The 27934-nt window shown below is 39.6% G+C and overlaps 1 protein-coding gene across 1 annotated transcript in view; it reads right to left on the bottom strand.

Moving 5' to 3' along the window:
- Positions 1–27934, bottom strand: part of rxfp2a (relaxin family peptide receptor 2a) — a 42331-nt gene that overhangs the window by 4369 nt on the left and 10028 nt on the right. Inside the window, exons 3-18 of the mRNA XM_039778090.1 lie at positions 23525–23608; positions 22962–23067; positions 20532–20603; positions 18998–19069; positions 18275–18346; positions 17260–17331; positions 14228–14302; positions 13976–14047; positions 11198–11269; positions 9058–9132; positions 7052–7123; positions 6904–6975; positions 6508–6737; positions 5276–5421; positions 3483–3578; positions 937–1105 (exon numbers count right to left, since the gene is read on the bottom strand). Coding sequence (XP_039634024.1) covers positions 937–1105; positions 3483–3578; positions 5276–5421; positions 6508–6737; positions 6904–6975; positions 7052–7123; positions 9058–9132; positions 11198–11269; positions 13976–14047; positions 14228–14302; positions 17260–17331; positions 18275–18346; positions 18998–19069; positions 20532–20603; positions 22962–23067; positions 23525–23608 — 1557 coding nt within the window. The remainder of the gene's footprint in view (positions 1–936; positions 1106–3482; positions 3579–5275; positions 5422–6507; positions 6738–6903; positions 6976–7051; positions 7124–9057; positions 9133–11197; positions 11270–13975; positions 14048–14227; positions 14303–17259; positions 17332–18274; positions 18347–18997; positions 19070–20531; positions 20604–22961; positions 23068–23524; positions 23609–27934) is intronic.

Below are 27934 nucleotides of genomic sequence, written 5' to 3'. Positions count from 1 at the left end.
GGTAGATGTCAGACCTTCTGACAGACACAGAGCCCCGTTTGGGACGCTGGTCTCTGAATGAGACAGGTTAGGGAAGTGGCTGTAGGCCACGCTGCTCTACATCGGAGGTGGAAACACAAAACTACGCAGAAATAGGGACACATCTGCCGCAGCATACCCACAGCAGAGCGCGTCCATTATAAACCTGCAGCAGCTCCGTGTCTGTGCCGCTGCTCATCTCTATTTCTACAGCGAGAGTGGACACTAAGTTACGCACAGGTCTGCTTCAGAGCTCCGTGTGTTTAAGTCTGACCCGTAGACTGGAAACGTCGCGTAATGAAAGGTTGACAAGTAAACGTGTGACTGAGGGGGCGCCCTAGGATGATCATGTTTAATGAACATGTTTTATTTCGCATGTCGTTCTAATTCTATTATTAATGAAAAGTAGACCTAACGACACCCCCAACACTTTTGACGCCCTAGGCAATCGCCTTGGTCGCCTATAGCAATCGCCGGCCCTGCACGCACACACACGCACACGCACACACACACACACACACAGCCTAGTGATGTAAATGCTGGCACCCTTTCAGAGAGAATATCCCCTGTAATTCATTCATCACCGTTGCCAGACTTCGACTGGTCCTTAGTGAGAACATTGAGTTATAAAGACCTTGACTAATCATGAATTGTTGATGGAGCCATGGTGTTTGCAATGCAATAGCCCAATCTTACATGCTATGCTGTTCCCTGTTCTGTTAGTTAGTACACAGTGACATTTTGTAACAAGTGTCACTTAAAATGGGATCAGATTGATATTGAAAGATGAAAAAATAAAGCTGCATCATAGTCAGCTCTACATCATTTCATAACATTTTAGTTTCAGTGCATTTGATCACTCTACAGTGTTTTTTCATGTGAAGAAGAAAAAATAAATACAATCTTTCTTCCATTTACCCAGAAAAATCCCTGTTGAATATCCTTTGGCTGTAGGTTTTTCTTGCCTGTCAGAGTGCAGGGGAAAGCAGACCCCATTACGTCCGTAGTAGTTTCCGAAGACGTCCTCATTCATTAGGGGCACAGCAGCAATAATGAACCCCAGTACCCAGATAGAGGCCAGGGCCACCTTGTAGCGGAACGACAAACATGGTGTTAGGATTTCTGACAGAGTGCTCTACAAGCCCATAATGAAAAAGGATTTAAGCAAAACTCATTGGATTTCCACACTTTCATTGTAATTTAATTAACTACAGCTCCAAAATATTTAGTTCAGTCTAGTTGTCTCCTGTTGACTAAAAAGTCATTTCAGGTGCTACCTTCTTCTAGACTCTTTGAGAAAGAAAACAGGATGTGGCAGAGCTTTCACACAGAGCACCCGCTTTCAGTCTGATTTACATCAAGGGGCCAGTTGTTCAAAGGTAATCTGATCGGATTTTGGTTATCGGATTGGATCAAATCTTGTAAATGGGTTGTTCAAAAGGGAAAGAAGGATTCTGAAATCCGATTAGATTACGGAATCCAATCCTAGTTTTAATCTGGATCAAACCTTCAGTTTGTGTTGTTCAAAACTTGTCAGTAGGATTTGGATAACTTTGATCCAAAAAAACAGGATTATCCTGATTCCAACAGGGGGTAGGATTTCAAGGTGGATTCCAGGAAGCAAATGTAAAATTGGTCAAATAATACATTTGTATCATGTAGTGTATATACTTTTATTTATATTTTGCAGTTGACTTCTGTAACCGTTGTAACAGTGATAAAGTAGATGAAGTAGACATAGGCTACCAATTAAGCTATTCAGTATAGTAAAGTAAAAATAAAATAAAAATGATCTTGTCCCCATGTCTAAACGAGAAACTGAAAGAGCAGAAGCACAGATCGTCCTGGCAGAGGAACTAATCAAGCTGACCAAACTGCAGCAAACCAAAGCCAAACTTCAGCTCTGCCTCCTAAAAGCAGGGCTTGGAAATGCTGCTCTCTCCTCCTCAGATGAAGAAGAACCTTGAACATTCTTTATTTTGTAAACTATTAGACATTTAGCCTTTTGTTTTGTTTTTAAGACATTTTCAAAATATCCACAATATATTTGTTAATTTATATTTGTTTTTATTTGTTGTAACTCAGATGAGGGGTCATAAAAGAAATTATGAATGGAAGTGGATGTTTGTTATTTTTGTGTTTTGTCTAAAATAAGAAACACTTATAGTGACCCCATGTTGGCTCGCCTACCTGTTCTTTACATAGCTGGTAGCCCACATTGTGATATGTTGTCCCATTTACAGCACTGGTAATCCGGATTTGGTAATCTTGAAAACTGTCTATCTGGATAAGGGTGATCCAATCCAATGTTGCTTTGAAAAACTGGCATAAAAGTAAAACAGATTACCTGATCCTGGATAGCAAAAAATGGTATTTCCAAATCCGGATAATTTTGATCCAGATTAAATGTTTTGAACAACTGGCCCACAGACGTAGGAGCATTATTAGCAAATGGTTATACTGTCAGAATTGACTGAAAATGCTCTGCTCTTTGAAGGAGCTCTTAAACAATCCCCCATAACAAACAAGAACATCAGATTTGAGTTAAATCAACAACAACAAAATATAGCACATAAAAAGGAGGTTGAGGTGGTGGAGTATACAAGCAGAGTAATAGTGTGAAGTGTTATATGATATGACAGCTGAAAGCCACACAGCTGTAAATGAGGCAGTGATTGTGACACATAAATAACAGCTGTTTAACGCTTATTACCTGTGTTAAAATATTATATTCTTAATTTGTAATCTTTATGTGGTCATTGAGTTTTTCAGCACAGCATTTGAAAAAGTTGAGCTTAACTAAAGTGAACCAAAAAGTACTCTTAGTACTTTTATTTCCTTCCTGAAGGGTAAAAGCGTAAAAAAATAATGTTTATATAATAATAATGTTTTGATAAGAATCTTCTTTAATCTTGATAAAGAATTAGGCACACACACACACACACACACACACACACACACACACACACACACACACACACACACACACACACACACACACACACACACACACACACACACACACACACACACACACACACACACACACACACACACACACACACACACACACACACACACACACCTCTCTGTGAGCCAACGCTGACATGCTGCACCTCCACACATTAAACTGATTTCCTGGCTTCACCTTGCTGTAACTAGGATCAGCAGTATGTCATAGCTAAACATAGCTACAGCAAAGGCCACAAAGTGCTTCACACCAAAGTGCACCAGTTGAGCGCTCAGCAGAACAGGTAATAGCTCACAATAATAGCTCAATCTTTTCAAAGAAAAACTACTACAAGACAGCAAATCCACATGAGATTTAAACACCAAACAACTGAAGTGAGCAGTAAACTGCTAAACAGCACAAAAAGGATCCAATTCAATTAATGTGAAAATAAGACCTTCAGCACCCACTTATTTTTGCAGCATTTCTGTATTAGTAGTACAAAGTAGCTCACCACAGTTTGAAGTTTGCCTGGGCGCAGATTGCTGAAGGGGAAGACAATAACTAGAAACTTTTCCAGAGTCAGGTAGGTCAGGAGGAGAACAGACACCTGAGGGAAAACACTCACTATGAAACTTAAAGAAGAACATGTTACAATAACAATTCTGCCAACCATTTTCCAAAGCATACCATAAACTTTTTTTATTTCCTTCCTTCCAGATAGACATTGGGTTTATCTTAAACTAATGATAGAAGAATGCAGATGCTTGAAACGTGCTTCAGATAAATTATCTATGTACCTTTGCTTGTTTTTTCGTCACAATTTTGAAATGTGTGCCAATGCTGTCGAGCCAGGGCATATTTAAAAACTCCTTTTTGGTGCATTCAGGTGTTTTTGTTAAGGCCAATTGAGACTTGACAATGAGCTACTAAAAGCAATCTCTTCATTGCACAAATTACCTTAACACAACCTTCATGTTTGTTGTTTTCTGCTTGTCTTCTCTATTTGTACAACAACTTATAAACCAATTACATTGGTACGGTTCATTAATCAATAAAGTAGTCCACTGTTGTTTGTACACAGATAGCTTCAAAAATATGCCCATGACATCAGAGGTCAGTTAAGGATGCATCGATCTGATTAGGTGTTGGCCACACGTGATAAATCCACATTAAAAGGTGGGCACCTTTTAATGGGGATTTATCACGTGTGGCCAACACACACTGAGTTTTCTCACAAAAGTCAAGTTTCACCAAAATGCCTTGAAGTCCTTTCACATAAAACATTAGTAATACTGTTTTTTTATATTTTAAACCGTGCACTTTTTACATCTATGTTTGCTTTTGTTGTCAGTCACATTGCTACAATCTGAAGATATAAGTTAGATTGATGCATTCCTAGTGTCAGTCAGAAAAAAAAACACCAATAAAACAGATTTCATGAAAATTAAAATTAAATTCAGCATATAACGCTCTGAAAGTGTCACTCCCTGTGTGCATAAAACACAGCAGAAACGGATGATAATCAAATTCCTCCCTCAAGCAAACTAAAATCAGAGCCTACACAGTAGCTGGATCCTGGGCTGATAAAATGTTGAATCTGATATGGTATCGGATAAAAAAAAGAAGCAGTACCAGCAGAATAAGAGTGTATAATTGACAGCTTAAAAGGAACAGAGAAATATCTTGGATATGTATTACAGTTTGTGGTTGTAAGCGGGGGTCAAATATGGCAGCATGGTCAGCGGCCCTCAGCATCTGATACTGATGCACAAGGCACAATTTAGCATCTGTATGCCACACACTCAGCTTGCAACTTACTTCCATCAGAGTATCTGTTTGACCGCGGCCCTGTGAGATGACGTGGTATAAAGAGCGCCAAAATGTCTGTGTACGGAGGGAACATGGGAGAAGTTAGCTTTCGTCTCTCTAACACACAGTTAACGTTGTGAAAGGATCTTAAATTTATTGAAATTCAAACCACAATATTTTCCTATACCTCACCAAGTAGTTTAGTTGCATAACCTAACCAAACTGTGTAGTTTGGTTAGGTTAATATTAAGTCAACTAAGTATAAAAATAGTGAGTCAACATTGACTTTTCATTTCTCACAGGACTCAAAACCCTCTTGGGTGAAACTCCTGTGCTTCACCCTTACTTAATTCATCTACCGTGACCTCCTCCCTCTCTGTACTTTGTCGCTCTTTAGACCACGTCGCCTGACTTTTCTGGCAGAACGATGCCTGGCAGAAAGCTAAACAGCTAACTAAACCAAGTTGGAAGTGAGAATGTGTTGGATTAAGTTACCTCTGAGGAAAGCATGGCCAGGAATCCAATAGTCCGACACTCCACGCTCTCCATCCAGAGCAGGGCGTTACGATTGTACTGCCCGCGGAATTTCACATCAAACACTCCAACGAAAAACAGGTACACACCCATGAGGCAGTCTGCACCTGAACAATCAGACATATCGTGACAAACATGAGAGCATTTACAGAGAGAGGTGCTCCGTGTGGGTTAGTTCTCAGTCCATCTGTCAGCTGCTGGCAGACCCAACATTTTTCATTAAAATAACACAGAACATTATTTCTACACGCAAAAGCCGCCACAAAGACGGAGAGTCACTTATTAATGGTTATTTGGAAATTAATCTTGATAACAACTCTAAGCCTTTTTAAAGCTGAATTTGTAAGTATGTTTTTAATTGGAATCTTATCAAGATATTAAAAAAAGAAAAGGAAATGTATCTCACTTAAGGTCCTTATAATTGACTTTCATACAAGGAATAAAACTAGCAAACTTAAAGATTTTGCAATTTGCATTTACTCTAAGATTTGTGTTTTGGCGTTACACTCCCTTAATCTTTATCATAAAGGTGTCACTCCAACTTTAATTTTTTTTAAATTCAAAATATATATAAAACATCTAACTCACATTTTGCCCTCTGTAGTTTTATTTTACTCTTCTTTCAAAAACTAAGGATTCAGTGCGTCAAAAGAGGTCTCTGGATAACCAATGTGGAGCATAAAGGGTCCAAATGGTGCAGTCTTGCTCCACCTGGTGTCTCATTTCACAACTTATTTCAATATGTTTTACATACAAACATTACAAAATGTGGTTGATCTTGCACCAGTCTGGACAACAGCACTGTTATTGCCATACAAACTCCATTAGATCCCTGCTACTCTGTTAGCTTTTAAAGGCTAGAGTTTACCTTTAACTTTTGAACAGTCTTCCCTTTTTTTTTTTATCAAAGTATATTCCCTCAAGGCCTGATACAACAGATGAACAGTGATTTTACTTTCACCTCAGAGATGTGAGCAGTGACTCAGAGGTCTGGACCCAGGCTACTTGACTCGGTGGTTGCTACATTTATTTAAGTATTCAAGTATTATTTCCAATAGGCAATTATTAATTTTTAACAGGGGGGGGGGGCCCACGTTCACCTACAACTAGCGAACAGCACCATGAACAACTCTTCTGTTCTGTATCTGCACATACAGTAGTATACCTGAGAGTACAGTGGTGTGGTTACTCACAGCAGAGGACTTTGATGCAGGCAGCGTGCAGGTTGTTCTCTGCTCGTATCAGTGACCTCATGCCGATAACAAAGAGGTTACCGAAGCAAGTAATGAAGGCCATGACCCAGACAGACACCCGCAGCACTACGTTAGCCAGCAGGTCCTCAAAAGAAGAGATGCCATCTGTGTTGGGCTTACAGGACCTGACATGGGGTGCATAGGAGCAGTACTGGAACTTCTTAAAGTAGCTGGCAGAAAAAAGAAGCACACACAAATAGAAGGTGATAGCAGAAGAAACGAGGGAGAAAGACAGTTAGACAAACAATGAAACATGGAGGAGAGACGTCATGTTGGGTTATTCAGTGATGACACACCTATGTGAGGATTGTAATACTTGTGTAGGATTGTACGTACATGTGGGAGAGGTTATTCATAGGCAGAAATATCTTAGTCTGAATGTCTGGGATCTCTATCCCCTCCAGAGCCCTAAAGAAAACAAAACATATTTCACCATCGAACTGGCTTCAGCAAGAAGTTAATTTGCGCGTTTGAGTGTACTCACAGAGACTGAAGGTGTGTCAGGTGGTGGAAGTGGCTGGGGTGAATGCGGAGGAGGGGATTGTGGGAGATATTTCTGCAACAAGGAACATATGATGACAAACTCAATAAATCCTGCCTGGGTGAAATTTCATGTCTGGCTGAAATACGTGTGTGTGTGTGTGTGTGTGTGTGTGTGTGTGTGTCATCATCGCTTGGACATATTCTGATGTGAATTTTACTGCACGTGTGCACTGTGTGGGTATTTTTACAGTACCACTGTCAAGTGTATCAAGCAACATGAGATGACTGATTTGAACAATTTAAATAATATATAATCTATTTTCTGTACTGTAGATCCCACACCACATTAAAGGATGTGTTCAATTGAAGCAATGCTAAAATAAATTGTCCTTTGGCGAGTTTGCCAGATTGATATCGTTCTCTTGTGAAATGTTAAAAGCAGGCTGAAACAGACAGCAGCACAGTTTATAACTCTGGGCATCAATTACTCTTTAGCCCACAGAGACATAATGACTGAAACTGCACAAAAGACTGTGAAACTGATTTCAAACTCAATTTAAAGTTTTTATCACAAACTAGTCTAACTACTCTGTCTATTAAACACATTTCTGACATTCATATCACAGAAAGTTTCCTACTGCTTCAGGTTCAATACTAACTAAAACAGTTTGAAGCTCATTAACTCTATACTAGCATTATTTAAGTGTCAGTACTCTGACAGGATCATTGGTCTTGCCCATCCTTTCACAGAAACAACTGTTCACAAGCCACATCTTTTTACTGAACACGTATACAGAAATGTTAATGAGCGATCTTTGCAGGGATATTTTAATAGGTCAAAGGTATGAGTGTGCATACAAAATGGTCATTTTAGGTGAGCATACTGATTAGGTGAAGCAGAAGCTCTTGTGGACAGATTTAGATTTTTTTTGTCATAGCAGTACAAGCACAAGTGTACGTAACATGGATGTAATGTATTAAGAGGAACAGACACCGTGTTCCAAGACAGCTTCCATTTATTCCAGTAAAAGTGGCTCACCTTGCATACAGTATATGCCAAAGAAGTGCTTCTGCCATTTTTTTTGGTCTAAAATGTGCATTAGAGTCCTTTTCTGGCTGAGCTGGATGGCTCGCTGCACACATGAATGGCACAAATATACTAATAATTTGTATTCTGGCCAGTAGCTGTGATGTGTCAAGTGGAGGAACCAGGGATGCAATTTATGGGAAGTGAAATGCACCCCTGGTGTTGTGAATGCTGGCTCACTGTAAAGCCTACAGGAAACTGATGGAGCACAGCCATCATCATCATCATCATCATCATCATCATCATTCATCATCATGTATTCAGTTACACTTGAACTTTTTCCTGTCGACGATAAGTCAAAAGGTAGGAAGCAAAAAAAAAAAAAAAAGTCTATTGAAATTCGAATTTATATTTTTCCAGAGCCAGTTCTCAATGGCTTTTCAAATGTTTTGCTTTTACAACACTACAAAAACATCTGACAGCAAGGTCCACCACAAGACCAAAACATTTTTTGTTCTGCATAATACTCCCTTTAAAAGGCTCTGAACACCGACTGTGTATTCAGTTAATCTGGCTGATTAGAACTCTTCCCAGGATTGTGGGGGGTGGGGTGGGGGGGTCTTTAGACTGGTTGATTGACATCTTCCTGAGTCTCCTGTTAGCTCCAGCAGGACAAATTACTTTATCATTCTTATTGGTAGATGAGATTTGTGACCTAACAAATTCCCATCAAAGCTCCGGCCCACCTTCAACCTGAGCAGAGGTCTAATCATCCAGAATAACAGAAAACTCTTATGTAGGTGTTTAGATGCTTTCATTGTCTGAGTTCCTTTCCTTTGGGAGGCATTAACAGTAAGATAAAGGCATGTTCTCTGAATTCAACCTTAAATCTGGAGATCCCCAAAGTGTTTGTACACCTAATATACCATAATCCCCTTCTATAATCCTCTTTACTCGCAGCCAGACTATCGATTACTCACAGTTTAAGAAGGGACTTGGAGAGGCTCTTAAAGGTGTTTTTTGGCAACTCCCTGATCCTGTTGCTGGACAGATTCCTTAACACAGTGAAAGAGAGAGAAAATTAAAGGAAATGGTAATTATAAAGACAAAAGCTAAATGAGAAACATGCAGATTCACTTACATTCATAGTTCACTCATTCATTACCAAACATGGATTGTGGATATTTTTCATGTTTACAGGAAATTAACTAAAGTTACTTTCTTTCCTAACATTTCTTTTAATAACTAGCAGAGGATCAAATGAATGAATACTAACTAATTAAAGTAATTTGAGCATATCCTTCCAAAATTTTGCTTAGCAGGGAATAATCAAAATGTCATTTACCAAAATAAATCTCAGCAAAACACAGTATTTTCATTTCAATTTGTTTTATGGTAAACCATGTATTGTGTTTAAATGTTATGCAATTCTGTGATGTTATCGCATGTCTTGATTATTAATTTAAGTTAAATTGATTATTACATTAATCCTTAACTGTCCATCTGTAAATCACTTACGGGCTCAGAATCCACAACTTTGTACTAATTTTAGTACGGAGCCCCCCTGGTCTCACTTTGTCAAAAAAAATTAATTATAACTATCACGTGGCCACGAGATACGTACCTCCTCCGGCTCCGCTGTCCTGCCCGTCTATCTGTGGTGTTTTGGTTTGCCTGGCACTGAAGACTCCTCCCAGCGCACCTGAGGCAGATCTCATCAGGAGAGATGCTGGAGGAACACGGAACGCGCTCCAACACACCGGGAGCGCATTTTGATAATGAATGGCTGAGACATAAGTAGGAAAGAGGAGCGGACGCTACAGGAGTGCAGGACGGAGCACAGATAGACGGCAGGACAGCGGAGCCGGAGGACAGCTGTGGATGTTTGGCGGATCGGCGCGTTGGCGTTGTGGCCCGAACGGAAAAAGCAGAGTGGACGTTGCGTGCTGCTGGCCCTCTTCCCCCCTCCCTCAAACAGAAAAGGATAAAGACTGTAGTCCATTTCTCTATAGTATTGTTGAAATCAGATTTTCTATTTTTGCCCAATTCGCACTCACACAACGCCAACGCGCCGATCCTCCAAACATCCACAGCTGTCCTCCGGCTCCGCTGTCCTGCCCGTCTATCTGTGCTCCGTCCCCAACGTTTCTTTTTCGCTCTCTATCCGCTCCTCTTTCCTCCTTGTGTTTCAGCCATTCATTATCAAAATGTGGAGCGTGTTCCTCCAGCATCTCTCCTGATGAGATCTGCCTCAGGTGCGCTGGGAGGAGTCTTCAGTTCTGTGCCAGGCAAACCAAAACACCACACTATTTACAACATAAGAAAACTCTGGCTGCCTGACTTCACTTTGTGACATATATACATGTAAAAAGTATAAATATAGGCTATAAAATAAGAAGAATTATAAAGGACTATGGATATGCAGCCTACAATATTTACATTACTGTATTAACAGAATTGTGATGAACCGTACTAGTAAATAAATAGAAGCAGAACTGCAGCAAACTATATTGCACACTGAATATTAAAACAGAGAATATTGCACAGAATGTGAAGTATTGCACTACACTACATCTCTATGCTAAGTGGAGAGTCTGTCATAGTGTGATTGGTTATGTCGGTGGCATTGATTCTTAATTTCCCACAAAGCTGATCATGGTTACGTGTCAGTTAAAGATAGTATCTTGAGGCCTCGAGATACTATCTTGAGGCCATGAGATAGTATCTTGAGGCCACAAGATAGTTATAAATAATTTTTTTTGACAAAGTGGGACCAGGGGGGCTCCGTATTTTAGTGTGACTTTAAAGCAACACTATGTAACTGTGTGAGATCACAGAAGGCTTGTATCATGTGGACGCGCTGGCAGTTTTGTTGTCATTACTTAGAATTCCTCATGGGGGCGCCAGAAACATTTCGCACTATAGCTTCAAAAGAAATGTGTAAAGCTGATAAAGATCTGCGGATGGGTGAGTAAAATAATGAAATTCGAGAAAGAGAATCCGTTATCTTATCAATAAGAAACTTTTTCTCAAATTCTCAGTCTATTTAATGTCAGCGGATACAAACGGAATTATTTCATGTGAACAGAATGATAAAGATACAAACAGAATGGTACTCACAGTTCAGCTAGTTTCCACAGAGACTGGAAGGTGTTTTCGGGAACTCTTCTGATCTTGTTGTCCATCAGCAATCTGAACAGGACAGAGCTGCTGTCAGAAACTGTGTGGAAAGTGGTGTTTCAATCCCCTGTGGTGGAGCCTTGCAGTGACTAGATGCAATATAATTTGTTGAAGTAACTGAACATATGGCTACCAATTCCCACAATGCTCTTCCCATTAACACAACTCAATGCTCACTTAAACAGCCCTGGAAAAAGGGTTTCTGCATTGTTTATAAAAAAAAATGGTATCCTTTGCTTGCGCATACAAATAATTCACAGCCATATGCTGCCCAGAGCAACACTGGAGCATATGGCAGATAAATAGCTTGCTCAAGGCCATCTAAACAGTGCCAATAAGGGAGAAACAAGCACTGCTCTTTTACTTCACTGCCCAGGGTCAAAATGACGAGACTGACAAGATTCAACATGACACCTCAACACAGAAAAGTGAAGTTGGATTGACACGCTGCAAATTGTATACTCATTCTGAGGCATAGTGCTGACTTTCTGTCTATTCTATTACGATCACAAATTCTTCTTAAGTTTGAACATGGTGAAACATAAGACATAAACAGAGAGGCTTAATCTGGTGGGAACACACACCACTGGATGGCAAAAAACTAAAAGGCAGATTAAGAGCCTTCCTCAAAGACTCAAACTGTGCTTTTTTCCTCCCGAGAGAAATTAAATAGGTGCCCTTTATTTACAGTGTGGCGAAATCTTCACAAAGATTTAAAATAAATTGATGCTGTAACAAAGTTTTACATCGAAGCTTGTATTTATGTTTGACAGTTTAGATAAAACCTAGTGAGAGTGCGTCCTCTACCTTTCTCGTGTCAACATTAAGAGTTAGACATTAAGTGCTGGATGTCTTTGCGTGATGTCATTTCAATGATACCAAATTCTTTGTTCCTTGTAACACTATCGACAGCCTCAGGTCTAGTCTGGATGGATGACTTTCATTTAGGTGTAGTTTTAAGATTCAGACTTTTCCTATGATGTTCATTGTGACAAGCAGTGTTGGGAAGGATACTTTCAAAACGTATTTCGTTACAGAATACAGAATACATGCCCACAAATGTAATTTGTAACGTATTCCGTTACGTTACTCAATCTGAGTAACGTATTCTGAATACTTGGATTACTTCAGGATTACTTCCACATTGAATTGCGTTTTATAAGTGTAGGAATGCAGCTATCACATCCATCTTACTAAACAGGCCTATAATGGTGTGTTCTTTTTATTCCAACTAGCTGAATGTGTACCTGAACAAGCAGATAGATTATTGTATTGGTAGTCCCGAACTGCATACTACAAAAATCTAACCGCGGTCTAAGCTACCACAAGCTAATTTTAGCTAACGTTAGTTAGCATGTCAAACGGGGCTAGTCAGTCTTTAAACGGCTCTGGAGCTAGTAAATCAGCACATAGGAGAATGTAAAGTCGCACGTCAATGTTAAAATAGCAAGGTGACCAGTAAAACTACAGCAGACGACTACTCTTGGCTAATTAAAAAATAACTTACTTTAAGATGCTTCTTCTATTCAGGTTGGAAGTGGAGTAATTTGGACGCTGAAAGGAGGCTGGTTGCTGGCAAGCAGAGGCTGCACTGCACAGTTATATTTCATTCTCCCTGTTCGTTCTTTAATGTGAAATGCTGTTTGAATTTCCAAGATAGAAACTTATTGCTGCCCTGGCTCTGTCGTGCCGGTTCCGACTCCATTGTGACTGATCACGCAAATAGCTATTTTTTTCTATTTCATATCGGGGCTTCTGGAAAATGCATTAACCCTTGTGTTGTCCTTCGGGTCCCAGTGACCCGAAGGACAACACAAGGATAATGTACTTCCGTTTACTTTGTTGAGAATTGCTCTCTAAACCCTGTTTCTTGTAAAGTAAGTAAGTAAAGTTTATTTCTAGAACACATTTAAACACAGTTTAAGCTGACCAAAATGCTGTACAAACAAGAACTAAGGTGCTGTATTAACCCTTGTTTAGAGAGCAATTATTGTCAACAAAGTAAACGGAAGTACATAATCCTTGGGTCACTGGGACCCGAAGGACAACACAAGGGTTAAGTTGCCTTAATTTATTCAGAGTGAATAAACTCGTGAAACAGAGAAGTATCGTCATGTAATCCATTGATTTTAACATAAATGTAACTGTATTCTAAATACCAACTATTTAAATTGTAACTGTAACGGAATACAGTTACTCATAATTTGTATTCTGAATACGTAACGCCGTTACATGTATTCCGTTACTCCCCAACACTGGTGACAAGCTTGTACAGTTGTGTTGAGGCATTGTTTAAAAATGTGGTTCCTTTGTCATTTGAGGGACTTGAAAACATCAGAGCAGACAAAGCCAGCTGGAATTTATTCGTAGCAAACTTCGCGAAAGGCTGCTGCCAGTACACCAAACCATGCTACCCTTCTCCGGCTGCTTTGTAAGGTCAGTGCCTTCTTTTCAATCCCATGTTAGAACACAATGCAGCAGTTGATAAAAAGTAAGAAAAGTCCAAAATGTGCTATTTTTGTCTTTGTGTTAAATATGAAACAGGAACATCAAAACCAGATTGTGTTTATGCACCTCTATTTACTTAGAGAAACTTGGGAAACTTCAAAAGATCCCTAAATGGAATGGAAAAATGGCCTATTACTCTTGTAAACCCATTAAACTGATTGTGTTTCAAGCATCTTGGACTTTTATTACATTTTAAAGTGGAGTACTCACAGAACTTCAAGCTTACTGCAGGTCTTCAAGATTGAGTAGTTGAGAGTTTGAATCTGGTTTCCCTCAAGATCCCTGTGAGCAAAAAAAAAAAAAGGTAACCCATCACCTGTGTCTACCATTTGTTTTTACCTTACGTATGCACACAAGCACAAACACACACATCCGTCTGTCTGAGCACAGATATCTACCGAACCACACACATGCACTACACACCTGCACACACACACAAGTACACTGTCAGAGCAGACTCACAGCCATTCCAAGGCAGGCATGTGTTGACAGAAGCTCTGGTGTGGAAGGTGCTGTAGCGAGGTGCCCACCATGGATCTGACGGAGAAGGAAAACATGCAAAGCAGACATTAAACTTCCTAAGCCGAGGTGATGCACTGTTGCAACAGCTTGTATACTTGGAAACAAAACTTCTGTGACATGTTTTGAAAAAGAAAGAACTGATGAGGATAAATGACCAATATCAGAAAGAGACTGCTACGGAAACGCAGTGACTAATGAAGAACAACAGGAAATGAAATGTCAGTCATTCACAAATGGCTGATCTCACCGCATGACCATCGTGCAACTATAAACTTCAAACACTAACGCTGCAAATATAAATAAATTAATGTCAGAAAACCATTGTCGGCAAAGGAATGTCTAATAGTGTTATTACAATAGCAACATTTATTGACTTAACCCTTGTGTGGTCCTTCGGGTCCCAGTGACCCGAAGGACAACACAAGGATTATGTACTTCCCTTTACTTTGTTGAGAATTGCTCTCTAAACCCTGTTTCTTGTAAAGTAAGTAAGTAAAGTTTATTTCTAGAACACATTTAAACACAGTTTAAGCTGGCCAAAATGCTGTACAAACAAGAACTAAGGTGCTGTATTAACCCTTGTTTAGAGAGCAATTCTCAACAAAGTAAACGAAAGTACATAATCCTTGTGTTGTCCTTCGGGTCACTGGGACCCGAAGGACAACACAAGGGTTAAGTACCTAAAGCATCCCGTATCTAAGAAAAAAAACAACGTATATCCTACTGTAGTTGAATGACAATTTCCAAAACTTTTACTGTGATTTTGATTTTCTTCCTTCCAGTGGGTTCCCTTGATTTCAAATTTGAGATACTTAAAACGTGCTTAAGATTAAGTGATCCATCACAGTTTAATTACATTTTTTCAACATCATTTCATGGCAAAGTCACAATGTACAGTAATCTTGGCATGATAAGCAGTTTCCGAGCAGGGACTGCTTTGATACATCTGTTACTTCACAGTTGGCAGCCGATCAGCAAACCTTTTATAGCAAATAAGTTAATACTGACCAAATGTGCATTGCCATATCTTTGTTTTTGTGTGGATGATCATTAATTGAATAAGCCTTTTGGTGTCTGACTCTAAATCTTTGATGTCGTGCTCTAGAGCACGCTAACAATGAAAGGTTTTTGAAATGGTGTGTGCTCATGGGCGCCCAGGTAGCTCAGTTGGTAGCACTCGCCCATATATAGAGGTTGACTCCTCGACGAGGTGGCCGCTGGTTCAACTCCGACCTGCGGCCCTTTGCTGCATGTCGTTCCCCCTCTTTCACGTCTACAACTGTCTTGTCAAAATAATGGCCAAAAAATAATCTTTCAAAAAAAAAAATAATGTGTGCTCAAAACTGCATTATCAGTCCATAATGGATTAAACCAATACATTGTTCACTGTAATGTACCTTTCCCAGGTAGTTTACAAGTCATTTTTCAAGTCTCTGCAAATACTGAAATTAACATGATTGTTCGCCTGGATGGTAGGAAATCATTTTAAAAGTCCCTGCTTTGAAAAATGGTTGCCAATAAGCAAGTAGTATATTATTTGTAGCTAATGGAGTAAAACCTCTCATTCTGTCTTTTAACTAAATGGAGATTAAAAACAAACTTTGATATTTCAGGGATGGCAACACTACACAGACAGGGCAGATGTAAGGAGAGACAAAGCAGAGACCAGGGACAAAGGACTTTACAGATGAAACCGAAAGAGAGACATATGGTCACTTCAGTCCGAGAGTAACTCCTCTGAGGTAGAAACGATCTTTGAAGAGGCAGGCAGAGTGAGTGCGCATTTATAAAAAGGTTTTTATCTTTCAAGCGTATTTGAATGGATACCGGTTGTGGACAGAAAAGAAAACAGAGGGAGATTGAGTCAAGTGGAGAGATGAAGTGTAGGCTCACAGGTGTGAAGCAGAGGACAGTGTCACGTGAACAGAGTCCCAGTGAACAAAGACTGGGAGAACAATATTGTAATCTCGCCATGTACAACAGACAGTAGCTAGGGCTGATCCAAACCAGGTCAGTGAACCAGAGACTGGATGGACAGATAGAGAGAGAATAATGAAAACAGAGAAAGAAAAATGATGTGGTCTGCAAGGATGGAAGCACAGTTCTAAATCCACTGAGTCCACTGCTTTAAGATTTGCTGTCTGTTACAGTTACTATTTGCTTTTTTGTTTTAATATATTTTGAGTTTTTCTGTAAAGCACAAAAAAATCCTGACCTTCTGTTTTTAAATATGCTTTATAAATACATTTGACATTACTTTATTTACTGGCTTCTAAAAGAAACACCTAAATTGCCAGGACAGACTAACATTTTGACAGTCATTGTAAGACTCCCTCAGAACTTGACCACCCTCATCACAAAGAAATTACTGAGCATGAAATGAGTTGTGAAATTTAACAATACAATTTATTCACTGAGTACAGCTAAGCAGACATTTGGCAAGCATGAAAGCTCTTGATCTCATCTGGCGGCAAACTGATTAAAGAAAACTGAGAACAGGTTCCAGCGTGCTTCACACCTTACAACTCAAACAGTGTGATACACATGAATGAGGAGTACATTTCAAAATTTCCATACAATATATTCACTTTGGTAAGTTGACCTACAGTGTATCTTAAAACTAACGGACATGCATCTTTGTGGTTTAACCAAAATGTTAATTTTCCTACAGTATATAAAGTACTTTTAGGTGAGCGAGAGTAGGCATTCTTCAAAATATATATTGTATTGATTTTTTTTAAATACATATACTGTATATGCACAACTGAAATATATTCTCATCTCAGAGAACACAGACATAGTGGGCATTTTAGGCCTTTATTTGACAGGACAGCTGATGACGGGAAAGGGGAGAGAATAGAACCCTGTGGTAAGGACTGAGCCTTTGTACATGGGGCGCACACTCAACCAGGTGAGCTACCAGGGCACTCCAAAACAGAAGATTTTTTTTACAAAAAAACAATGCAACTCACAGGTATATGAGAGACTGGAGCCCGATGAAAGTGTCCTTGGACAAGCTGCTTAGTGGGTTATGATCCAACATCCTGGTACAAAGAAGCATTGTTATTTATTGTTGTTAAAGTTGTTATGATAGTTCAACATTTTGGGAAATATGCGTAGTTGCTTTCTTACCAAGAATTAGACAAGAAGATCAATACCACCTAGACGCTAAATATGAAGTAACAGCCAGCAGGTGATTAGCTTAGCATAAACAGTGCAAACATAGCTAGCCTGGTTCTGGTCAAAAGGTTAAAACAAATCTAAATTTGACAAATGAACACATTATATCTTATTACTGTAATACTGGCAGTAGGTTAATATTTAGCCTATAGACATGAAAGTGGTATCAATATAACTCACGGCAAGAAAGCCAATAACTACTGTACTTCCCTAAAAAGTTTTACAAGTAATCTGAGTTGTCTGTAGTACTAGTGAAATATACCAGAGGTGAAGTGAAGCATTGTCACAACACCATGCACTCCACTTCCTTAAGCTCATTAGATGAACACAAATTCAATTTCAATTCTCACCTTTCGTGGTACACTCAAATTCGATTTCACACGAAAATAAGACCCAAGAAACAGAGCTGAGCAACATATTTGACTCGCTATGGGTACAAATAAAAACAATTCTCCCAGCTCTCAATCCTACTGCAACCCACATGCTTTTATGAACTTCAAAGGGATTTGTTTTCAGGAGGGACCCTAAACCACAAATCAAAACCTGAAAGGAAATTCCAGATGCCTACAAGGATACCCATGTATGGGTAAAACGGGCATTCATATCCCAGACTACACAGAAAAGAGCATGACAGCCCCATAGAGACACGTAATGTCTGCCAGAACTGCAATGTGTGTCTTTGAATGTGCTCTTGTATATTTCAATAGTCACACAGTGTCCTTCCATCTAAAACCACAGCGGAGTACACAACACAATAACTTCCTCATGGCTGTGTGTGCGTATGTGTGTGTGTACGTGGTAACTCACAGCCATTCTAACTGATGGAGATCCCCGAACACACCAGGACTAAAGGAGGATATCAAGTTCTCACTTAGAAACCTGAGAGAAAGAATGAGAAGAAAAAAAAGAGGGGATGATCTTCTAATGAAGTTTCTCTGGACTTTCAAATATCATATATTTTAAGATCCTCAAATTTGTGGATTTGCTGCATTTTTGATAACACTTTATAATACAGACTGTAACTTACAGGGTAATAATTAAATATCTCAAATGTGCACAGTGTCACAGGAGTCAGTTCGGAGTAAAAAAAAATAAAGCCTTTTGCAACACTGTCAGTATTCAGATTTCTTTGCTATGTATACGAAATAACCAAGACCTGCTCAGTGGAAGATGGTCACCCTATGAATTAAAAGAATGTAAACATAATTGAAAACTATTCTAGCTAGAGTTCAGGGTTTTATACATTTTTTACTTTTAAATTGCTCTGAGAATCTCCTTAAATCCCATCTATTGTAAAAAAAAAAAAAAGAAAAGAAAATTCAAATTGAGTTGATAAATACATCAAACAAAATGAATCAATTTTTTTTTTTATTATTTCCTGCCCTTTACTTCTTCATAGAGAGATTTAAAGAGATAAGCACATCAGAGATACATGTGAAGGTCATTAAGGGAAAAAGGGAATTGGAAGGAAGACCGTGTAGTTGTTTCAGGAGAGATTAACGACATTAATGAAGTGAGCAGGGTACTTACAACCTCTTTAAACTGTGCAGGCCGCTGAAAGCACGTTTGGATATGAACTGGAGGCTGTTGTTTTGCAGAAATCTGGGAACAGAGAAAAAAACAATCCCCACTCTATCGGTCTCTCATGCATGTAAAAGCCATTCACGCAGAATGTCAAAGTGGTTAATACCCAGTTGTACAATATCATCATTATCATCCACTACACAACCATTTCGTTCCCTTTTCACACTTCAGTATGACAGGATAATACTCTCATCAGCATATTCTCCACATCAACACAGATCTGCAGGGGACAGTCAGTTGCTCAGACGCAAATTATGACCCTTAAAACACACTAATAACAAGCAGCAATAACTGACCTTTGATCAGTCATTAAAGTAAAGAAATGTATAACTTTCCATGAACTATATGATTGTGAACGTGTGTGTGTTACCTACCAACAAGATTCTGCAGACAGACCCGCTTGATGAAAACTATAGTCATCTATGTCATTTCACATTTTGGTACCAATAAACAAAATTGCCCTAATGAATGCAGCACAAGGGGACAAAACCCTTGAAAATAGAGCTGCTGGACTGGAGCAATATTATGTGTTTGCCTTGTGCTAAACATTACTCCAGTGTCAGCCAACTGAAAGAAAAATTCTAATGGGAAATTAAAATCTAATCATGGTTAATATACTGAAAGCTTGATAATTTAAACAAAATGTCAAATGTCTTTCACTTTATGTCCGATATGAAAGCAGAATGATACGGCAGGGTCATTAATGCTTTTAGAATGTTCTGGTAATTAAATATTATGTTAAATGTCTTTATGCAATTTTTGCAGTTTGCCTGTGCGGAGTATTTGTCATGATGAAAAGTAAGAATGGCACCAGAGATTATTCACAGGTAATAATAAAAACTGCTTTAGCAAAGAGATTATGTGGACCTCACACAGTTGTCATCACAATCTCAATGTACAGTTATACGTAGAGTATACTCTTTAAATTATTATTTGAGTAGCCCACAACCAGTGAATTAAAACTTGGAGATGCCAAATTACTTGGAACTGTGTCTCTGGTTGCCTCATTGTCAGTTAACAGCATGACATAGATTGCAGTCTGTCTCACATTATATAATCAATGCAATATAGTATAATTTATTCACTATAATTATAACTGTCTGGTTCAGCCAGCAGAGACATGCAGTAACTTATACAAGAAAAAAAACACAAATCTTGGCATTTACTGTGTCACAATGAAATCACATCTTGCACAAAGCATTCATACTGTCAACTAGTCAGATCTGCCTGCCATCACAACTACAGTGAGTTAAGACACAGAGTAATTGATTGGAAAGGGATTGAAATCATTCTATGTGATGTGCACCTGCCTTTCTATTTCAGTATTTGCTAAATAATTCTGCTTTTTGCTCATTCGTGAATGTTTTCTTTACTGTTGAGACATGAAATCTCCTTAGATTCTGAAGTAGACAGTTACACACACTAAATGTAGACGTAAACCAACCAAAAGTGTGCATTGCGAAGATGTTGAAATACTCACAGTCTCTCTAGAAAAGAGTATTTTGAGAAAACTAAATCGGACAACACTCGGATCTTGTTGCTCCTCAGTGACCTGTTAACAGAACCCATAAATCGGAGAGAGAGAGAGAGAGAGAGAGAGAGAGAGAGAGAGAGAGAGAGAGAGAGAGTTAAAGGTCGAAAGCATTAGGCACTATTAACGTCACATTAAAACCTCAACTACTGCTATTTTATTCAGAAATGGCTTTTATAAAGTTCCTGGCGTCACATTCCCACAATAATAGAGGAACCATCTGTCAGAGTAAAGACTTGAAAAAGGTCCACTTAACTTCTAACTAAGTCTGAAAAGGTTAATACAGGTACATAGAAATGGCAGAGCATAAACACACACACACACACACACACACACACACACACACAAAAGGAACAAAGGTCTTGCCCAGTGAACCATCTTTGTTTGAATCTCTAATAAGACTTAACTTATTTGTGTCTATTACACCATAGCAGGTCATCATATTACCAGCTAAATATAGGCCTAACACACGTATGCCTGAATTATACACACACCCACACACAAACGCCATGGTGGATTTGATGAAGAACAAAACAGATTGGTAATACAATCTAAAGCAGCTTTCATTTGCACAATACAGATGATAGCATAGTATCAGATAATAGAGGGCAACAAATCTCGAGCAAATAATGAGCAAGGGCAACAAAGAAAGCAGCAATAATATTTATACTCAGACACCCATAAATACAAAGATATCAACACCTATACTTTAACAAGATTGTTAAGAGTCTGTAACTGTAAAAGGCATTAAAATACAGTTCAGTCCAGGGGCGGGCGGGCAGGTGCACACACGCCCACACACACACACACACACACACACACACACACACACACACACACACACACACACACACACACACACACACACACACACACACACACACTGTATTCATACAGCACTTCCTCAAATGACTACAAAGGCCTTTACAAAAGATAAAAACAAAGAAACAGCAAAAAGGAGATGAAGACCATTAAAACAAACCTGAGAAACTAAACCTCAGAAAGGGTAAATAAAGATAAGTTAATGATGTGATAGGATTTTAGTAGTATTTACTAGTGGAATTTAATTGTCTTGAAGATTGTTTTATTGTATTTTTTGTACAGCACTGTGGTCAACTTTTGTTGTATTAATATGTGCTTTATAAATAAATTGAACACTGAACATTGAACATCTCAAACTTCAGATTTTGAGTTTGTTTTTTTACAAATCAGATTGGCACAGTTTAGAGTTAAGAACTATATATATCCCACTGCTATCACCAGAAGAATCTACTTCAATAAGCGACTGAAAACTGCGCCCTGCTGAATACCAAGTTTCAAAGAGGAGTTAATGAGGAGGCATAGATCCCCAGGCAGAGAGGTGCCAGCTTGTCAGGCTAAAAACACAATAGCCTTCAACCACAGCCATAAAAGGGTCATATAGTAAACATAAAAATAAAAAAACAAGCAGGAACTCTTTTGGAGGCCATCAATCAGTTGTCTATGGGTTTTTTAAACTGAAAGAAGGCCTGAACTTTGATTTGTATACCTTATTTAGGGAGCGTACGGAGAATGTCATTTCAATCCTATGACCCACACAAGTGTAAGCAGGTTTTGGAAAAACTTCATACTTTCATCACCATCATCCACAAATACTGAAACAGTTGACCTACTTGAAGGAGCACTTAGTCACATTTCAGTGTAAAATCGAAACCAGGCCAGACAGCGCCTAAAAGTAAAACCGTGGAATTGAAATGTTGTCAGCAGCGTCAAGTCCTTCACTTACTGGAGCTTGAACACTGCTTTCTGGCTGAGCCAAGAATAGGGAAAGAGTCTGTATAAAACGCCTGTATAAAAGCAAAGAAAAACTACTATATGTGAAATGACCTACTTTCCCTACAATCCCATTCAGTTACAACTTTGTAAACTAAATCTGGAGAGTTTGTTTGTGAGCTCTGGCAGTACAGGCTGAACAGGAGGCTAACTGAGTAAACATTAAAGATTCAGAAGGCTGAGAAATAAAGGGATACAGGTCCACCAGTCTATATTCAATCAGGAGGCTTCATTAAATGAGGTTGAAAATGCTTAAACAGCTAAGAACGCAAAATCCAGGATTTTGGTGCTTTTTCCCTCTGTTTAGCAAGACCCATTTGTCAGTAAAAAACATTAATTTACTTACTTCATTACCAATTACAGTTTTCATCTTGGTGATTTCGACTTGTACAGATTTGTGTTAAAATTGTGTGTCTTGCTGTCTAACAGGATTAAATGTTTTGACTATCAACGGATTTATCGCTTACTACATCTCCCAGAACAGAACCCCCCCCACACACACACACGGCATTAAAATACAGACAAGTCCAGGAAAAGAAACACACACACCAATTAGAGGACACTTACAGAAAGGTAACATTAGGAGAGAGTAGAGGAACATCCTGCAGGTTGACCTCCACACACTCGACATCCATCCGTATGCAGTCACAACTCTCTGGATACTCCTGCAAGACTACACACACACACACACACACACACACACACACACACACACACACACACACACACACACACACACACACACACACACACACACACACACACACACACACACACACACACACACACACACACACACACACAGACACTTTAAAAGACCATTAATGGATTTTAACTACGGAGGCTTATTTCTAAATGCTTAGAATTGATAAAAGTTAAACATTAAACCATAAAGGCTACAATTAATGATTATCTTTATAATCAAACAACTGTTGAAATGAAAGATGTCCGTCACAATTTCCCTGGGCCCAACAGTGATTCAATTTAAGATGATCCTCAAAGTCTGAACACAAAACATACACACATGCTAAAAGTAAATACACACATTCACGCATATAGACACAAAGTATACACACATATACACGCATATACACACACACACATACACACACACACACACACACACTTACAACACTCATTCAGGAAGTACTGGTCCACATGATTGGCATCTTGTAGTGTTTGACCAAATAAGTCCGCCCATCCGATGTTGTCTCCTGCAAACCCAAACAAGAAACAATAGTTATCAGTACACCACAGACGGAGAAAACCCAGTGAAGAACCTGAAGAAAGCTGGATGGCGCTGATTTCATTGGAAAAACGATCGGCTGAGGAAGTGTGATGATGTCTAGTGACACTTAACAGATTTTAAGAAACTCAAGCACTGAAGGCACTTTGTTTTATTATAAAATTCTGTTGAAAGTGATATACAACTGTCATGTTATTGAGATCAGTTCCATCAAAAACAAGTTGGCTGCAGGCTATTGTTATGTCTACTGCAAAACAAATATTTGATACATACAAAAGTCTGATTAAGCAATTGTCATGCATAATTAGAACATAGACAGCAGCACTTCCACCTCATCGGTTTGAGTCATTTATCTTTTATGCCTGGGTTATTAATGACTTTATAGGACAGATTAAGTCAGGAAAGTGGGAAAGAGACAGGGATGACATGCAGCAAAGGGCCACAGGTCGGAACCGAACCTGCGGCCGCTGCGACTGAGCCTCTGTACATGGGACGCACGCTCAAGCAGGTGAGCTAACCAGGCGCCCCCAGTTTATTGTCTTTTGAGTAGTAAGCTGATAGGGAACTACTGACATGTGACTTGAGGGGGCATGTGTGTGCAAGGCTTTATAAGCCAGATGCACATGTGTGTCAAGGGGGGTCATGAGATCCACTGAGATGATGAAGGAGAGCCTTTGAGAAATTTGAGGAAGCAGAGGCGGGGGGCCTCAAACGGAACCAACGCTACACCACAGACGCAGAAGAAACACACTGGGAGAAAGACTGTTTCCGACGGAAAAGACTTTACTTTCTTACGCAACGAGGAAACGCTGAGGCAGGCCATGCCCAGAGAGAGAGACGACGCTGGAGCAGCTCATGAAGGAGCTGTTCGCTGTCGACTGCCGGGGTTATCGGGGCCAACAGCTGTTTTCCGATCGTGACACCATACAACTTTGGGTGAGTCGAGCTTGACACTGCACAAATCCCTTTAGCAGTAGTGTTTTATGGCACGGGCAAAGTGGGCAGCCGGCATATTTTCTTGACACATGGGGGGCGGCACAAGCAGAAAACACACAAACACAAATCCTCTGTGCCGCGAAGCGGTTTTCTATTATCTATTGTTACATGCCAGACAAAGCGCCTGTCTGCATGTGTTTCTCTCTCTTGTTGTTCTTTCTCTTGCTCACTCTGTTTTCTCTCCAGGTGATTGAGATGATTGCTTTCCAACTGAGGACCTTAGGTAAGTTGGGGTACCCTGTACATCTTGCACGTAGTTGATCTTTCTATAGATACACCAGGTTTAGTGGTTGTTGCCGCCTGTGTAATGTTCTCTTCATCTTTTTTTAGAGAAGCAGGCTAGGTATTTGGTTTGACTTGTTTTGTCTGTAGAGCTAGTGGTGAGCTAGGCCCCGTTTTGTTATATTGATTTCATTTGTTTGGCACAACTTCCAGGTCCCATCCTCCACCCTCCTGTTGTGAGCTATTTCCATGTTTGGAATAAAAACCAAATGTTTCACTTTTACTTTTTGTCGTGCTACTGTCCCTGAATCCATCAAAGGGGTCGTAACATCTATCATTTCACTGTGTGGGGAACTGGCAAATCGGCGCCCCCTGCAGCTGCAAACGCCCCTGCCTGCTGAGAAGGTGCTTTGCACAGAGAAGAGCATCACACTGCGGGCTGCATCACTTTTACGCATGATAAGGATCTATCAGAGATCTACCCCAACTTTTGGACTGCTCTCCAGATTGCACTAACTCTGCCAGTCACTGTGGCTCAAGCAGAGAGGAGCTTTTCAAAACTAAAGTTGATCAAGTCATACCTGAGGTCAACCATGTCCCAGGAACGGCTCACTGGCCTTTTCGTCAGTATCAATCACTCAATAGGGGAGCAGATTTCATCCGATGACATCATTGATGATTTTGCATCAAGGAAGGCCAGAAAGGTCAGTTTTTAGTTTTAGTTTGTGTTTTCTGTTCTTAGTGCAATAGTGTAATAATTAGATTATCTTTAGTGTGTTTTCACATTTGTGTAGTGAAGGATTTATGCTATTTAGAATACTTATTCTATATTTTATTTGTATATTATTCTTAATATTTTATATTGTTGCTCTCTGCTCGTTACATTTTTTATATATCTGATGGTATATATTCCTGGCACATTTTTTATATATATATATTTTATTATAACAACATAAGTGAAAGAGAAAATGATTCACTCACCTAAAGGATTATTAGGAACACCATACTAATAGTGTGTTTGACCCTATCCTATCAATATGGGCCAACATTTCTAAAGAATGCTTCCAGCACCATGTTGAATCAATGACTTATGAATTAAGGCAGTTCTGAAGGCGAAAGGGATCCCCCACACCATTACACCACCACCAGCAGCCTGCCCAGTGGTAACAAGGCATGATGGATCCATGTTCTCATTCTGTTTACGCCAAATTCTGACTCTACCGTCTGAATGTCTCAACAGAAATCGAGACTCATCAGACCAGGCAACATTTTTCCAGTCTTCAACTGTCCAATTTTGGTGTGCTCATGCAAATTGTAGCCTCATTTTCCTATTTTTAGTGGAGATGAGTGGTACCCGGTTGGGGTCTTCTGCTGGTGTAGCCCATCCGCCTCAAGATTGTGCGTGTTGTGGCTTCACAAATGCTTTGCTGCATACCTCGGTTGTAACCAGTGGTTATTTGAGACAAAGTTGATCTTCTATCAGCTGGAATCAGTCGGCCCATTCTCCTCTGACCTCTAGCATCAACAAGGCATTTTCGCCCACAGGACTGCCGCGTACTGGATGTTTTTCCTTTTTCAGACCATTCTTTGTAAACCCTAGAAATAGTTGTGCGTGAAAATCCCAGTAACTGAGCAGATTGTGAAATCCTTTATTATAACATTTGAAAAACACGTTTTGGGCGCTCGAAGGGGGTCTCGCCAAGGGTGTAATTCAATGTAGAACTGCCACTGCCTTTTAGAATAAGGGAAGATCTACACTCACTCAGGCAAGTTAGTCTAATCCTCACGCGACACGTAGGGACAAGGGGACAGGGGGATTTGTGTTACTGGCTGAGTTAACCTAGCAGCGGTGTTTTATTGTTTAACGAGCCCGGTTAGATTAGCCGGACGTAACACTATGAATAACTGAACGAGGCCCTGATAAGCACTACATGTTAAATAAAAGAAAGATTTTGCAGCAGTCGCAAAAATCTGAGCCAATTGGAGCTGTCAAACATGTGGTCAAACATGTTTTCAATGACAGGAAGCCAGCATATTCTGTGTGCACACCAACCACAGCTTCTGTGCTGTGTGCTAACAGTCAGCTACCATTCAAAGCCTCCCTGGCGCTACACTGGAGGCTGTAAGTGAACACAGATAAAAAACATCTTTGAAGAGTGACTGGTGACGTTTATGCAGATGTGATGGTGGGGTATTTTTTCTTTTCTTATGCGACAAAGCTATTTTAGGGATTTTTTTCCCCCCACACACACACACTTTCCACATAGAGATTACCCCTCAGCCAGTTCCTATCTACTTCCAGCCTGCTGGCCGGCAGCGCTGAGGGAGAGATGTAGGAGAGATTGTGAGATTACATGGACCATTCTAACAATTAGCACCACATTTCAGCCGTCAGGTTCCAGAAAATAACCTGACTAAGCTCTTCGTGTCATAGGTCATATCTAATCGTCAACTATACAACTGACATTTATCATTACACATAGTGAAATGTGCAAAAAGTGGGTGAGCATTCCTATTGAAGCCCAGTGCTAATATTAAATTATGTTTTGACTGACCATTAAGCCCAGAAGTTGGTATCAGTCTGGGCTGTCATAAATTTCCTGAGCTCTCTCACAAGTGACACCATTTTCTGACCCTGTCTTCCTAACTTTTCCTGTTGTGCACGCTAAGCCAAAATCATTTATTTAATTCTCTTTAAGCTTCACTTTCAAATCACGTCTCTCCTGTGTGTTTATTATTCACATTTGGTCCTATGTTACTTGAGCAAGTAGTTTGCTTTTAGTAGAGACAGCTCACTCCTCCTCAACAGCTAATCATAAATGTCAACTATGAAACTGTAATATAAAAACAATTACATAACCAGGGTCATCCTATACAATCTAATATTGGCACTTTTGTGTGTTGATCTACTATGCGACACATATGTAACTTCAGCACATTGGTGTAAAAGGAGCTATTGCACTCCCTCTTAAGTGTGTATCACTGTTTAAATAGGTCTTAGACTTTTTTTGAGCCTATTGATAATGAATAATAAACTAACTTACGTCCAGTCCATTGACCATCTGATACATGTCCT

Source organism: Perca fluviatilis, chromosome 16, assembly GCF_010015445.1.
Source record: "Perca fluviatilis chromosome 16, GENO_Pfluv_1.0, whole genome shotgun sequence".
Classification (NCBI taxonomy): Eukaryota; Metazoa; Chordata; class Actinopteri; order Perciformes; family Percidae; genus Perca; species Perca fluviatilis.
The sequence above is the reverse complement of the archived record's forward strand: the minus strand, read 5'-3'. Positions and strand labels throughout refer to the sequence as shown.